The sequence below is a fragment of the Bufo gargarizans genome, chromosome 5 (assembly GCF_014858855.1).
Source record: "Bufo gargarizans isolate SCDJY-AF-19 chromosome 5, ASM1485885v1, whole genome shotgun sequence".
NCBI lineage: Eukaryota > Metazoa > Chordata > Amphibia > Anura > Bufonidae > Bufo > Bufo gargarizans.
Window position 1 is genome coordinate 236,666,922 of NC_058084.1, and position 15,750 is coordinate 236,682,671.

Genomic DNA, 15,750 nt, shown 5'->3' on the forward strand with positions numbered 1-15,750 from the left:
ATTGTGGGTTTTTTTTTATTGTCCTTCACTATGCCCACATAGCGGTTGGTTACCTGGTCGGGTAGCATGATTATTTTTGTTCTCTCTTTTGCTTCTATTTTTTCTGGCCATGTATGTTCCCTGGCCCCGGGCGTTGCTCCTGCGTTTTTTTTTTTTTTTTTCAGGACACGCTTTTTTTTGGGGCATCGGAGGCAGCGTTTTTCCGCACCGGCAACCAGGAGCTTGTTGTTCGGTCTTCCGGTGGCGTGGTGGGGCGCAAGGAAGCCCTTGGTGGAACGCAGGCGCTGGGCGTCTGACGTCACCACATGCCTCCTCCTATGGCTGCAGAGCGTCCGTACGGACTTACGGTTCAGTGGAGCGCATGGAAGCGCTTGGTGGAATGCAGGCGCTGGGCGTCTGACGTCACCCTACAGGCCACCTCCTATCAGCCGCAGCTGTAAGTATTTAAAGTGGCTGTTACTTGTTGCTCGCTGCCGCATGTGCTTGGCAGCCGAGCTCTGGTATAATCAAGGTAATTCTGCCCGTCCTGTGTCAGGCAAGCCTGTAATAAGCTGACATTATGTTAATGGACTCCTGTATTATGTATTGCAGATGTCCAGCTCTTCCAGCAAAACCAGGAAGAGAGACAGAAAGAGCAGGCACGGGTTGTGCCAATCATGTGATCAGCCCCTGCCTGATGAGTGTTCAGAGGATTTTTGTGAGCAGTGTAGTGGGTTTCCTCCTAAGGTTTCCCCATCCAGAGCTGCTAAGAAACACAAGTCTAAACAAGCCTTGTGCATCTCTTGCATTCAGCCGCTGCCTAATGATTGTGACTCCAATATATGTAAAAACTGTTCTCATTCAGAGGAGGTCTCTGAGGCAGAGACCAGGAAAATGATGTCTCTGCTTAAAAAATTTCTTGCTAAAACCAGAAAGAAGAGTAGCAAGAGGGAGCATTTGTCCTCCATATCATCTTCTAAACAGTCTTCACTCTCTGAAGGTGAAGTTTCTTCAGACTGAGTCTGAATCCGCTATTCTGGAAGATACTTTTCTATTTAACAAGAATAACGCTAACCAGCTGATTAAAGAAGTAAAAAAAAGCATGGAGTCCAAAAAAGAAAAGGCAGAGCGGGAAGAAGAGAACCTGTTTTATTTCCCTAAGAAGAAAGCCTCTGTGTTTCCTAGTCACCCTGTTTTAAATTCCATTATGTGTAAGGAATGGGAGCAGCCAGTGGGAAAGATAAATCTGGGCTCTAGATTTAGAGCGGCGTACAAGACGGATCCGGCTGAATTCACCAGCTGGGAAGCACCAGCAAGAGTAGACCTGGCGGTTACCCGTTTAGCCAAGAAGTCTCATTTTCCTAGTGATGACTCCTCCTTGCTGAAGGAACCTATGGAGAAGAAAGCAGATGGGCTCCTAAAGAGGCTGCACACCTACCTGGCCTCCCTAAGCAAGGCTGCGATGGCAACAGTCCCTGTAGCTTGGGCTCTCAGGGTATGGCTAAGCCAGCGTGGTAGGGATATAGAGGATGGAGTGTCAAGAGAGGAATTGCTGCAACAACTACCATCGTTGAAAATGGCGGCGGAGTTCCTTTGGGACTTCCCTGTAGATACGTTAAGATTGACAGCAAAGAATATGGCCCTGTCAAACTGTCAGAAGAGCCTTCTGGTTGAAGCTGTGGTCCGGAGATCCTTCGTCTAAGAGTAACCTCTGCTCCCTTACCATTTGAGCCTGGAAGACTTTTTAGCTCCCGTCTGGATAAGCTTTTGGAAGCTAACATGGAAGAAAAAAAACTTTACATTTTCCTCAGACCAGACGTAGAGATAAACAGAAGTTTTTTCGCCCCTATAGAGGTCAAGAGTATAGGAGGTCGAGTTTTAGGGGACGCTCTAACAGAGGAAGATCTGACCGAAGATTCAGACCCGCTTCTGAGAAGTCAGGAAAGAAACAGGAGGATTCCAAACAACCAAATACAGAGTTCTGACGCCATAAGTCAGGAAGTGGGAGGCCGTCTTTCAAACTACTATGCAGAATGGCTGCGGATTACCTCAGACAAGTGGGGTCTCCAGATCATCAGAGAAGGTTACGAACTAGAGTTTGACCACTTCCCAGGAGACAGATTTCTAACAAACAAAGGAGAAGATCTTCTACTAGTGCGATTACTGGAAGAATTTTTAGAAAAAGGTGCACTAGAGCCCGTTCCCTGCCTCCAAAGGGGAAAAAGAGTATACTCCAGAGTATTCCATGTACCCAAGTCAGACAGGAATCTCATCATAGATCTGCGTTACTTAAACCAGTACATGGAGAAGACACACTTCAAGATGGAAACTATAAGATCGATAACAGCGGTACTCAGAAAGGATCAGTACATGGTATCCTTGGACTTAAAGGATGCGTATCTACACATCCCGATAAGAACGTCATCCAGAAGATTTTTAAGACTGGCCATTTAGAAGGGGGAAAGCATTTCTCACTTCCAGTTCAAGGCTCTTCCTTTTGGCCTCTGCTCTTCACCAAGAATCTTTACCAAGATTGCAGTCATAGTAGCGGTGACTCTTCGCCTCCAGGATATGCAGGTCTTCCTCTACCTGGACGACTGGCTTCTAGTAGCCCAATCCGAAAACCTTCTGCAAGTTCATTTCGAGAAAGCCGTGAGACTGCTGCAATCCCTAGGATTTCTAATAAATTGGAAAAAGTCAGAAATCGTTCCTACTACCTCCAAAGCCTTCCTAGGGTTCAACATAGACACATGCCACATGACGCTTCTCCTGCCTTTTGCAAAGATTGGGATGCTAAAGAAGGAAGTAAGAACTCTGTTATCGTTACATCGTCCTACAGTCCGCAGAGTCATGAAGACACAGTCATAATCACCACAGACGTGTCTGGCCTAGGCTTGGGAGCACACCTCCAAGAAAGATGGGTTCAAGGCCTCTGGTCCCCACAGATGAAGAAGCAATCGTCAAACTTCAAGCAACTGAAGGCGGTTCACTTGGCTCTCCACGAGTTTGCGGCAGAGATAATAGGAAAGCCTGTGCTTGTTCGTTCAGACAATCTCCCAGCGGTATTTTATCTAAACAAACAAGGGGGGACAAAGAATGCGATTCTTCTAGGTTTGTGCAAACAAATCTTTACCTGGGCGGAGTCCCACCTTTTAGAATTACTAGCCATGCATATCAAAGGTTGCTGCAATACTCAAGCGGATCGGCTGAGTCGGAAGATGATCAAACCGGCAGAATGGGAGTTGAATCAAGCAGTATTCCAGCAGATAGTGGACAAATGGGGTCTTCCAACTTGGGACCTGATGGCATCCAGAAAGATCAGGAAACTGTCAAGGTTCTGCTCTTTGAACAGTTGGGAGAGCCCCACAGTGGTGGATGCGTTTTCCTTCAGCTGGAGACACCTATTTGTGTACATCTTAACTCCGGTTCCCCTCATTGTGAGAGTCCTTTGGAAGATTCTTGCAAAGAGACCTCAGGCGATACTAATAGCGCCATTCTGGCCAAGAAGGTCGTGGTTTCCCCTTCTTCTCCAGCTGTCCAAGAGGGAATTCTGGAAGCTCCCTCTAGTTCCAGGTCTCTTACTTCAAGACGGTCTGTCATCAGCATCTGGACAGACTACACCTCACAGCCTGGAGGCTGAAAGATCTGCGCTAGAAGAAAGAGGGCTCTCAGACTCAGTAATTAACACGCTTCTCAGTTCTCGTAAGCAGTCAACGAATATGAAGTATGGCAAAATTTGGAATAGGTTCTCAGAGTGGCTCTGTGAGTCAAATTGTTCAGTCATTAACATCTGTTCTATACTGCAGTTCCTTCAAGACAGTATCCAAAAGGGTCTTAAGCCCAACACATTAAGGGCACATATGACGGCGATCAATTCCATGACTGAAAATAAATTCATTCATCACCCTCTCATCGTCAGGTTCGTCAAAGCAGTAAAAAAGTTAAGACCTACTTTCCAAGAACCTATAGCAGTCTGGGACCTGTCCTTGGTACTCAGAAGATTAATGGCTCCTCCATTTGAGCCCCTCCAGCAAGTTGATTTCAAGTGGCTTACCTATAAAGGGTCTTTCCTTATTGCAATTACTTCTGCAAAGCGGTTGGGAGAGCTACGAGCCCTTTCCTCTAAACATCCGTATCTAAAAATTCTTCCAGATGGAGTGCTACTTTGTACCATGCCATTCTTTCAACCAAAAGTCTCATCCTCATCTAACATTAACAGAAAATCTTTCCTTCCAGCGTTCTTTCCTGATCCTTCAGATGAACAACAGAATGCCCTACATACACTAGATGTTAAAAGGGCAATTGAAATTTATCTTCTCAGAACCAAGGAGTTCAGAAGGGCAGAGAACCTCCTCCTGTTGTATGCTGGCTCAAGAAGAGGGCAATGACCTTCCAAAGATACCATTGCGAGATGGATCAAATCCACAATTATGGAATCATATGCACTTGAGGGGATTTCTACACTTGAAGGCACATTCTACAAGAGCAACAACAGTATCCTGGGCAGAACAGGCGCAAGTATCTCTAGAAGACATCTGCAACGCAGCATCCTGGTCTTCAGCGCTGACCTTCGCGAATCACTACCGCCTGGACATCTATAACAAGAGCTCAGCCTTCGGCACTGGGGTTTTGATCGCTCGCTGGCAGGCTGGAGATGTGATTTTTTTTTTTAACCCCTAACAGGTATATTAGACGCTGTTTTGATAACAGCGTCTAATATACCTGCTACCTGGTCCTCTGGTGGTCCCTTTTGTTAGGATCGACCACCAGAGGACACAGGTAGGTCAGTAAAGTCGCACCAAACACCACACCACACTACACTACACCCCCCACCCCGGCCACTTATTAACCCCTTATGAACCCCTGATCACCCCATATAAACTCCCTGATCACCCCCCTGTCATTGATCTCCCCCCTGTCAGGCTCCGTTCAGACGTCCGTATGATTTGTACGGATCCATAGATACATGGATCGGATCCGCAAAACACATGCAGACGTCTGAATGGAGCCTTACAGGGGGGTGATCAATGACAGGCGGGTGATCACCCATATAAACTCCCTGATCACCCCCTATCATTGATCTACCCCCTGTAAGGCTCCATTCAGACATCCGCATGTGTTTTGCGGATCCGATCCATGTATCCATGGATCCATAAAAATCATACGGACGTCTGAATGGAGCCTTACAGGGGGGGTGATCAATGACAGTGGGGTGATCAGGGAGTCTATATGGGTGATCACCCCCCTTTCATTGATCACCCCCCTGTAAGGCTCCATTCAGACATTTTTTTTGGCCCAAGTTAGCGGAAATATATATATATTTTTTTGTTTGTTTTTTCTTACAAAGTCTCATATTCCACTAACTTGTGTCAAAAAATAAAATCTCACATGAACTTACCATACCCCTCACGGAATCCAAATGCGTAAACATTTTTAGACATTTATATTCCAGACTTCTTCTCACGCTTTAGGGCCCCTAAAAAGCCAGGGCAGTATAAATACCCCACATGTGACCCCATTTCGGAAAGAAGACACCCCAAGGTATTCCGTGAGGGGCATATTGAGTCCATGAAAGATTGAAATTTTTGTCCTAAGTTAGCGGAAAAATGAGAATTTGTGAGAGAAAAAAAACAAAAAAACAAAAAAAAACAATTTCCGCTAACTCATGCAAAAAAAAATAAAAAAAATTCTATGAACTCGCCATGCCCCTCATTGAATACCTTGGGGTGTCTTCTTTCCAAAGTGGGGTCACATGTGGGGTATTTATACTGCCTTGGCTTTTTAGGGGCCCGAAAGTGTGAGAAGAAGTCTGGGATCCAAATGTCTAAAAATGCCCTCCTAAAAGGAATTTGGGCACCATTGCGCATCTAGTCTGCAAAAAAGTGTCACATATGTGGTATCGCCGTACTCAGGAGAAGTTGGGCAATGTGTTTTGGGGTGTCATTTTACATATACCCATGCTGGGTGAGAAAAATATCTTGGTCAAATGCCAACTTTGTATAAAAAAATGGGAAAAGTTATCTTTTGCCAAGATATTTCTCTCACCCAGCATGGGTATATGTAAAATGACACCCCAAAACACATTCCCCAACTTCTCCTGAGTACGGCGATACCAGATGTGTGACAGCCAAGGTGGGCAAAGGGGTACATATTCCAAAGTGCACCTTTCGGATTTTACAGGCCATTTTTTTTTACACATTTTGATTGCAAGGTACTTCTCACACATTTGGGCCCCTAAATTGCCAGGGCAGTATAACTACCCCACAAGTGACCCCATTTTGGAAAGAAGACACCCCAAGGTATTCCGTGAGGGGCATGGTGAGTTCCTAGAATTTTTTTTATTTTTTGTCGCAAGTTAGTGGAATATGAGACTTTGTAAGGAAAAAAAAAATCATAATTTTCCGCTAACTTGTGACAAAAAAAAAAATGCTAGGAACTCGCCATGCCCCTCACGGAATACCTTGGGGTGTCTTCTTTCCAAAATGGGGTCACTTGTGGCATAGTTATACTGCCCTGGCAATTTAGGGGCCCAAATGTGTGAGAAGTACCTTGCAATCAAAATGTGTAAAAAATGGCCTGCAAAATCTGAAAGGTGCACTTTGGAATATGTACCCCTTTGCCCACCTTGGCAGCAAAAAAGTGTGACACATCTGGTATCGCCGTACTCAGGAGAAGTTGGGGAATGTGTTTTTGGGTGTCATTTTACATATACCCATGCTGGGTGAGAGAAATATCTTGGCAAAAGACAACTTTTCCAATTTTTTTTATACAAAGTTGGCATTTGACCAAGATATTTTTCTCACCCAGCATGGGTATATGTAATATGACACCCCAAAACACATTCCCCAACTTCTCCTGAGTACGGCGATACCAGATGTGTTACACTTTTTTGCAGCCTAGATGCGCAAAGGTGCCCAAATTCCTTTTAGGAGGGCATTTTTAGACATTTGGATCCCAGACTTCTTCTCACACTTTAGGGCCCCTAAAAAGCCAGGGCAGTATAAATACCCCACATGTGACCCCACTTTGGAAAGAAGACACCCCAAGGTGTCCAATCAGGGGCCTGGCAAGTTCATAGAATTTTTTTTTTTTCGCATAAGTTAGCGGAAATTGATTTTTATTTTATTTTTTCCTCACAAAGTCTCACTTTCCGCTAACTTAGGACAAAAATTTAAATCTTTCATGGACTCAATATGCCCCTCAGCGAATACCTTGGGGTGTCTTCTTTCCAAAATGGGGTCAGTTGTGGGGTGTTTGTACTGCCCTGGCATTTGAGGGTCTCCGCAATCATTACATGTATGGCCAGCATTAGGAGTTTCTGCTATTCTCCTTTATATTGAGCATACAGGTAATGAGATTATTTTTTCCGTTCAGCCTCTGGGCTGAAAGAAAAAAATGAACGGCACAGATTTCTTCATTCGCATCGATCAATGTGGATGAAAAAATCTCTGCCAAAAAAAAAAAAAATGGAGGGGAAAGGCGTCTGCCAGGACATAGGAGCTCCGCCCTACATCCATACCCACTTAGCTCGTATGCACTGGCAAACCAGATTTCTCCATTCACATCAATCGATGTGGATGAATAAATCATTGCCGGGATTTTATATTTATTATATATATATATATATATATATATATATATATATATATATATATATATATATATATATATATATATATATATATATATACACACACACACACACACACACACACACACACACAAAGTGTTTGCCAAAGCATAGGAACACCGCCTCCTCCTCAGCTCGTATGCCTCGGCAAACATATCTGTTACTGCAGAGGAGAAAATCCCGTCTTGCAGCGCCGCATACAACGACTTGCGTGTAATCTGACAGCAGCGCAATGCTTCTGTCAGAATGCACATCGGTGCTGCAGCTGGTCGATCGGTTGGTCCACCTGGAAGGTAAAAAGAAAAAAAAGAAAAAACCAGGCCGCAACGCAATAATTTTATTAACTTTGCAACAGAACATGTAACTTTAACTTTTTGAACTGAACATTAACGTGTTTGCTTACTGGTGTGTTTTTTTTTTGTTTTTTTTTAACCTTTATAGAACAAACCTCTCCTTCCCCATGGGTCAATGTGCAAAGCACAAATCGCCCAAAGATGTGGCGAAGTGCGTTATGCACTTTGTCCCATGTGAAAGGAGACGTTTGCAGCAGCAGTGAGTGAATGGGCCCTAATAGCCCTGTGTGCCTATCCTGGTGAGATGATCCCTATGCTAATAGTGTACCTGTGAGTGGTACTTCCGGAAACACTCTCCAAAGCATAGGGCAGGGTGGTCAGGACAGTCAGGACAGAAATAGCGGGTGTCACGCCTTATTCCACTCCTGCTACAGACACAACATCTTTTTCGGGGTGACGGTTGGGTTGAGGCACCAGGAACAACATTGGGGAAATGTCGCTCGTGTAGACGGCTAACTACACTGGTGGATGGGGCCACGGAACCTCCTGGGTACAGGAGGTTCTCGATGATCTCTTCCTGAAATTTGAGGAAGGATCCAGTTCTCCCAGCCTTACTGTAGAGAACAAAACTATTATACAGAGCCAATTGAATTAAATATACAGACACCTCCTTATACCAGCGTCTGGTTCTGCGGGAAACTAAATACGGAGACAACATCTGGTCATTGAAGTCCACCCCTCCCATGTGAAGGTTATAGTCGTGGACTGAGAGGGGCTTTTCAATGACACGGGTTGCTCGCTCAATTTGTATTGTTGTGTCTGCGTGAATGGAGGAGAGCATGTAAACGTCACGCTTGTCTCTCCATTTCACCGCGAGCAGTTCTTCGTTACACAGTGCGGCCCTCTGCCCCCTTGCAAGACGGGTGCTAACGAGCCGTTGGGGGAAGCCCGCGCGACTAGTTCGCGTGGTACCACAGGCGCCAATCCGTTCTAGAAACAAATGCCTAAAGAGGGCCACACTTGTGTAAAAATTGTCCACATAAAGATGGTACCCCTTGCCGAATAAGGGTGACACCAAGTCCCAAACTGTCTTCCCACTGCTCCCCAGGTAGTCAGGGCAACCGACCGGCTCCAGGGTCTGATCTTTTCCCTCATAGATCCGAAATTTGTGGGTATAGCCTGTGGCCCTTTCACAGAGCTTATACAATTTGACCCCATACCGGGCGCGCTTGCTTGGGATGTATTGTTTGAAGCCAAGGCGCTCGGTAAAATGTATCAGGGACTCGTCTACGCAGATGTTTTGCTCTGGGGTATACAAGTCTGCAAATTTCAGGTTGAAATGGTCTATGAGGGGCCGAATTTTGTGGAGCCGGTCAAAAGCAGGGTGGCCTCTGGGACGGGAGGTGCTGTTATTACTAAAGTGCAGGAAACGCAGGATGGCCTCAAAACGTGCCCTGGACATAGCAGCAGAGAACATGGGAATGTGATGAATTGGGTTTGTGGACCAATATGACCGCAATTCATGCTTTTTAGTTAGACCCATGTTGAGGAGGAGGCCCAGAAAAGTTTTAATTTCGGAAACTTGGACTGGTTTCCACCGGAAAGGCTGGGCATAATAGCTTCCCGGGTTAGCGGTTATAAATTGTGTGGCATATCTGTTTGTTTCGGCCACAACTATGTCTAAGAGCTCCGCAGTCAAGAACAGCTCGAAAAATCCCAGGGCCGAACCGATCTGAGCGGTCTCAACCCGAACTCCAGGTGCGGCTGAAGTTGGGGACTGCCAATCAGGGTTTGCCAGCACCTCTGGGATTCTAGGGGCTCTACTGGCACGTCTTTGCGGTGGCTGCGACGGGGTCACTACTGCACGTGCCACCATACCAGCGTCAACTGCCCTTCTGGTGCTCGCTACTTCACCAGGTTGTACGGCAGTGCTGGTACTAGGTCCAGGGAGGGCTGGGCTGCTGGTGTATGCCTCACCACGTAATCCGACAGCACCAGCCCCACTCTGCTGCTCATGAAGCAGATCCTGCGCAACCTGCAGTCTAGCGACACAGGGCCGGGTACGCCTGGTGCTATCAGGGACCTCAGCCTCCTCATCCGAACTTTGGGTCAGAGACCACTGCTTTCTACAGGTTCGTATTCTGACCCGCTGGATTCATCAGATGAGGGTTCCCATTCCTCATCCGACTGGGTCAGAAGCCTGTAGGCCTCTTCAGAAGAATACCCCCTGTTTGACATGTGGGCAACTAAATTTAGGGGTATTCCCTGAGACTACCCAAGAAAAAAAAAAGCAAGCCTGTCTTACAAAGGGGAGGCTAGAGAAGTACCGGAGGCCGCTGCGGTTGATAAAAAATATCAAAACTGATTTTTTTTTATCGCCGCAGTGCGTGTAAAGTGAATGTGCAGCGATCCCCCCCCAAAAAATTTTTTGTCACTGCGATGGGGCGGGTGTGGGCGAACGCACGTGTGGGCGACCGATCAGGCCTGATCGGGCAAACACTGCGTTTTGGGTGGAGGGAGAACTAAAGTGACACTAATACAGTTATAGATCTGACCGTGATCAGTTTTGATCACTTCCAGATACTATAAAAGTACAAATGCTGATTAGCGATACGCTAATCAGCGAATAACGGACTGCGGTGCGGTGGGCTGGGCGCTAACCGATCCCTAAACTACCTAACCAAGGGGCCTAAACTATACCTAAAACCTAACGGTCAATACCAGTGAAAAAAAAAAAAAAAGTGACAGTTTGCACTGATCACTTTTTTCCTTTCACTAGTGATTGACAGGGGCGATCAAAGGGGTGATCAAAGGGTTAATTGGGGTTCAGGGGGGTGATCTGGGGCTAAGTGTGTAGTGTTGGTGTACTCACTGTGTAGCCTGCTCCTCTGCTGGATCCAACCGACGAAAAGAACCAGCAGAGGAGCAGGCAGCCATATAACAGATCATATTTACTAATATGATCTGCTATCTGGCGCTCTGATTGGATTTTTTAAAAATCATAAGCTTGCCAGCCGCGATCATTGGCTGGCAAGCTGATGACGATTTACTGCTTGACGAAATGCCGGCCCGAACTGCGCATGCGCGGGCCGGCATAGTGCGTCATCTCGCGTCTCGCGAGATGACGCGTATATGCGTCAGTCTGCGCAGCGATGCCGCCTCCGGACCGCACATCTGCGTTCGGCGGTCCGGAGGCGGTTAATCAACATTCACCATCTGTCTACTTTATGTTAGCATCATTTTGTGAATACAAAAGGGAGAGAAAAAAAGCGAGTGAGGAAAGCGCCTCATGTGTGGCGTTGCTGAAAACAATATGGCGTATACCGTATTTTTCGCCCTATAAGACGCACCGGCCCATAAGACAAGAAAAAATAAATAAAATTTTAACCAAAAGGTGCGCTTTTGGTGGGTTTGGAACTAATGGTGGTCTGTGGATGACGGACACTGTTATGGGGGGGGGGGGGGATCTGTGGGTGGCACTGTTAGAGGGGGGGGATCTGTGGGTGGCACTGTTAGAGGGGTGGGGGGATCTGTGGGTGGCACTGTTAGAGGGGTGGGGGGATCTGTGGGTGGCACTGTTAGAGGGGTGGGGGATCTGTGGGTGGCACTGTTAGAGGGGTGGGGGGATCTGTGGGTGGCACTGTTAGAGGGGTGGGGGGATCTGTGGGTGGCACTGTTAGAGGGGTGGGGGATCTGTGGGTGGCACTGTTAGAGGGGTGGGGGATCTGTGGGTGGCACTGTTAGAGGGGGGGGATCTGTGGGTGGCACTGTTATATATGTGCCATCCACAGACCCCCCCACCCCATAACCGTGCCATCCACAGACCACCCCCCCCCCCACCCCTTAACTGTGCCATCCAAGGATGTTCCCCATAAAACTTCATCCACAGATCCCCCCCCTCCGCAGCTCCAGTATACAAATACAAAATGCCTTATTCAATTAAAAGCGATTAAACATGCCCCCCCTTCATAATATTACCGTACAGCCTAACACCTTCTGTAGAACGCAGGCAGGCGGCGCGTAACTCACTGACCTCACTTGCCTGCGCCGCCTGCTTCATTCATAAAGTAGGAAGCGCAGGCACGTGACATCAGGGAGTTACGCTGCCGGCCTGCGTTCTACAGAAGGTGTTAGGATGTACAGTAATATTAAACGTGGGGGGGGGGGGCATGTTTAATCACTTTTGATTGAATAAGACATTTTATATTTGAATAGTGCAGCACTGGAGAGGCAGAGCTATGGTACAGTGGTGACTGCACCGCCCCGCCGCTATTGCTGGCCCCCAGATCCTCCTCCCAGTCCCTCCCCGCTCGCTCATCGCAGGCTGCGATGTAAAACTGTCATCATTCACCCCATAAGACACAAGGGCATTCCCCCCCCCCCCCCCCCCCATTTTGGGGGGAGAAAAAGTGCGTCTTATGGGGCGAAAAATACGGTAAATATGTAGTTCGCCTACCAATGCCGTGGCTTGGCTGCAGCCTAGGTTCCTGCCTGCACCCAGATGGGGGTGCTGGAGCTGAAGTCAGACATAGGTTAAAAAAAAAACAAAAAAAAACGATGATCCGCTTTTGATGGTTCTTTACCTACATCCGATCATTTTGTGAATGTCATTTTTTTTTTTAGGGCATTAGAAGGCTTAGATCTTTCACATTTTTAAGGACATTTCCAAAATCCACTTTAAGGACCAATTTACTTTTGAAGTCACTTTGTCGGGCTTGCATAGTAGGAAGCACCTATAAAAGACACAGGCTTTTAACCCCTTAGAGACCACCCATACGTGTTTTTTACGGTGGTCACTAAGGGGCCTTGGGCTGGAGTGCCGCATTTTTACGGCAGCACTTCAGCCCAAGTTAGCAATAAAATCAATCGCTGTAGCTCTGTGCCCGCAGCTACAGGAGGTAGCTGAGGGCTCGGGGCAGTGATCAGAGACCGTGACAAGCGCTCTCTGATCACGTGATCGCCGTGATACACTATAACGGCGATCACTGAAAATGCTGGCAGCGGAGCTGTCCGCACTAAACGTTCTCCCTCTCTCATGTAAGAGAGGAGGGAGAAAGTCTCTGGCGATCGGGTCCCCCAGTGCTTCTGGCTTTAAGCTGGGTCCTGATCCTCACCCGCCCTTACCCTCAAGAAAGATGGTGGCGGCGGCCCGGCGCATGAACAGACTGAAAGCCAGCCGCCACTGCTCACAGTAAGGTCTTTCTCCTCAGGAGAGGTTCAAATTATGCCCCGATCGGGTCTCCCAGGAGCCGCCCCCCCATCTAATAATACATTTTTTAAAAACATGCGTACTGGTTACTGTGCTGAAGATCTGCCTTCAGCACAGTAACCATCAAGGAACAATAATAGTGTGCTCTGTAGGAAAAAATAGGTCCTTCAAAAATATGTACTTCAACATTTTTTTAATTTATGTTAAAATATTAAGTCTCCTAAATAAAATAAAAAAAAGTAAAAAAAATTTTTTTACGTGCAGCCAAAATAAAGTAAAGATGTGGAAATATATTTCTGATAAAAATATTGAATAGTATTTATATATGTATGTGAAATTGTACATTTTTGTCCCACTGAAGGACATTAACTTTGGGGATCTGATCCCTCTACAATGCAGTACAATAATTAATAAATAATAAATACTAAATAATAAATACCAGTGTAATACACTGACAGCTTGCCTGTGAGACCCTGGGGGCTGGGTCTCACAGGCTTCTGTAGAAGGGTAAGCCCCGATGCCTATGGAAGGCATCAGACTGTGTTCTTAGCCATTGGGTCCACATAACCGCAGCAAAGGGACCCGTTAGAGAGGGGAAGGGAGCCCCCTCCCCCACAAACCCTGTACATGCCGCAGTCATACAAAGGGCTAAAGTGCCCTAATTGGTGTATTCACCGATGCCGGCATACACAGCAGGGGCACGGCTGTCAGAAACTGCCGGAATCCTGCCATTGATTGGGCAGGCACGCTCCTGCAGCCACCGGATGAGCGTGCTGTCATTTCCCGATGCGCAGTACATATACAGCAGGTTAAAAACTACAACTTGCCCCGCATACAAAAAGGCCGCATGTGGAATGTCAACTGGTACGGAGAAAAAAAAAAAAAAAAAGTTAGGGCTTTTGAAATGAGAAAATTAATAAATCCCTGAGCCTTAGGGCTCAATGCCCACGGGATAAGGGCCTGGGCCTGCGCTGCAGACTGCAAATTGTTGTCCGCAATGCACCAGCACTGGCAGTGAGATCTCCATTTGCAGATGCGGACCCGTTAACTTGAATGGGTCCGCAATCCGCAACATATGGCCAAAGACAGAACATGTACTATCATTCTGCGTTGAAGAGGCACCCAGTGCTTTTAGTGCTTCCGTGGGCTTCTGATCCGTGACTCTGCTCTGCAAAAGTCCTATTTTAGATCGTATGTTGCGGATCGCGGACACATTCAATTCAATGGGTCTGCATCCGCAAACTGAGTTCACACAGCCTATTCCCCGTACATTTCAGTCCCCAATTTGGGGTCTGCAGCACAGGCCCGGCCCCTTACGCTCGCGGGCAGGTACCCTTAAGTACCAATATAAGCTACACCCTTAACATGAAAGTACAGCATTTTAACTTCATACAGTTTCTTCCCTTTAGGGCTCATTCACACGATCGTATCAGTTTTTGCGGACAGTAAACTGAGGATACGCAAAACACAGATAGCAGTCATGTGATTCCTTCCTTATGATACAACTGCCTATTCTTGTCCACAAAAACGGACAAAAATAGGACATGTTCTATATTTTTTGTGGGGCTGCAGAACGGAAGTACGGTGTGCTGTCTGCATCTTTTAAATGAACATGTCCACAAAATTGCAAAACGGATGCAGACAGAAAAATATGGTTGTGTGAACGGGCCATTAGCCAATTTTTTTGTAAATTGAAAACTCCTATAATATATTGAAAAACAGTAAGGAACGGACACACTTTTATACAATTTTTCATTTATATACTAGTTGTCATTTATTTACTGTATATAAAACCAGAAAACCTCTTTAAAGTAAAGTATAAACAGATACATACCTAGGTATACAGGCAAGATATGACAGAAGCCTTCTGAGATCTTCTTGTCTTATTCTTTCATGATTGCTTCGAGCAGGAAAAGTTAAAACTGGACCTCCTCTTTTATCTCTACCACCTGCATAAAAACATACTTGAAATTTTTATTGTGTAAGGAAACCTTGTAACATTAAAAGGTCTCGCACAAAAAATACTGCTTATAGTTAAATCCAGCCTATAACTACTAACTTTTTTTGTATTTTTTTTTTTTTTTTTTTTTACAAGAATGCTCACATTCCCCAGATATTTCTGGAATTACGTTAGAATAATGTCACCTGCAGGTTCTACTGAATATCCTGTGTGTGACAACCTCAGGAAATATTCTAAAAGTGGACACACATACTGAGCCGCACATCTCTCTTGGGTATACGGAGGGATTCCTATTGCTGCTGATGATACTCTGCTTCTCAGAGGAGATACTGAGCAGGGCAACTTACAGTAAATAATCATTTTATAATCAGGTCATTAGTTTCTGATCAGTAGGGGTCCGACACCAGGGACCCCTGCCAATCAGCTGTTTAAGAAGGCAGCGCCTCTCGCAGCACCGTGGAGCCTAGGCCATGTGACCAATGAACATCACATGGCCTAGGAAGAAATGGCCTATGAAAAGCTACTAAGACGGCCGCTGCCTACTCAAACAGATGATTGGCCCCCCAGGTGTAAGACGCCCACCAATCAGATAATGATTATCTATCCAGAGGATAGGTCATCGGTATATAAAAAATAAATAAAATAAAAAAAAGTATCAAAAGCTTAAAATAGGTGTACA

General features: G+C 46.1%; 1 protein-coding gene across 4 annotated transcripts in view; it reads right to left on the reverse strand.

The window, feature by feature from the left end:
* Positions 1-15,750, reverse strand: part of TRIO (trio Rho guanine nucleotide exchange factor) — a 584,493-nt gene that overhangs the window by 504,104 nt on the left and 64,639 nt on the right. For all 4 annotated transcript variants that reach the window (XM_044293534.1, XM_044293537.1, XM_044293535.1 and 1 more), the window contains exon 3: positions 14,946-15,060. In XM_044293534.1, coding sequence (XP_044149469.1) covers positions 14,946-15,060 — 115 coding nt within the window. The remainder of the gene's footprint in view (positions 1-14,945; positions 15,061-15,750) is intronic.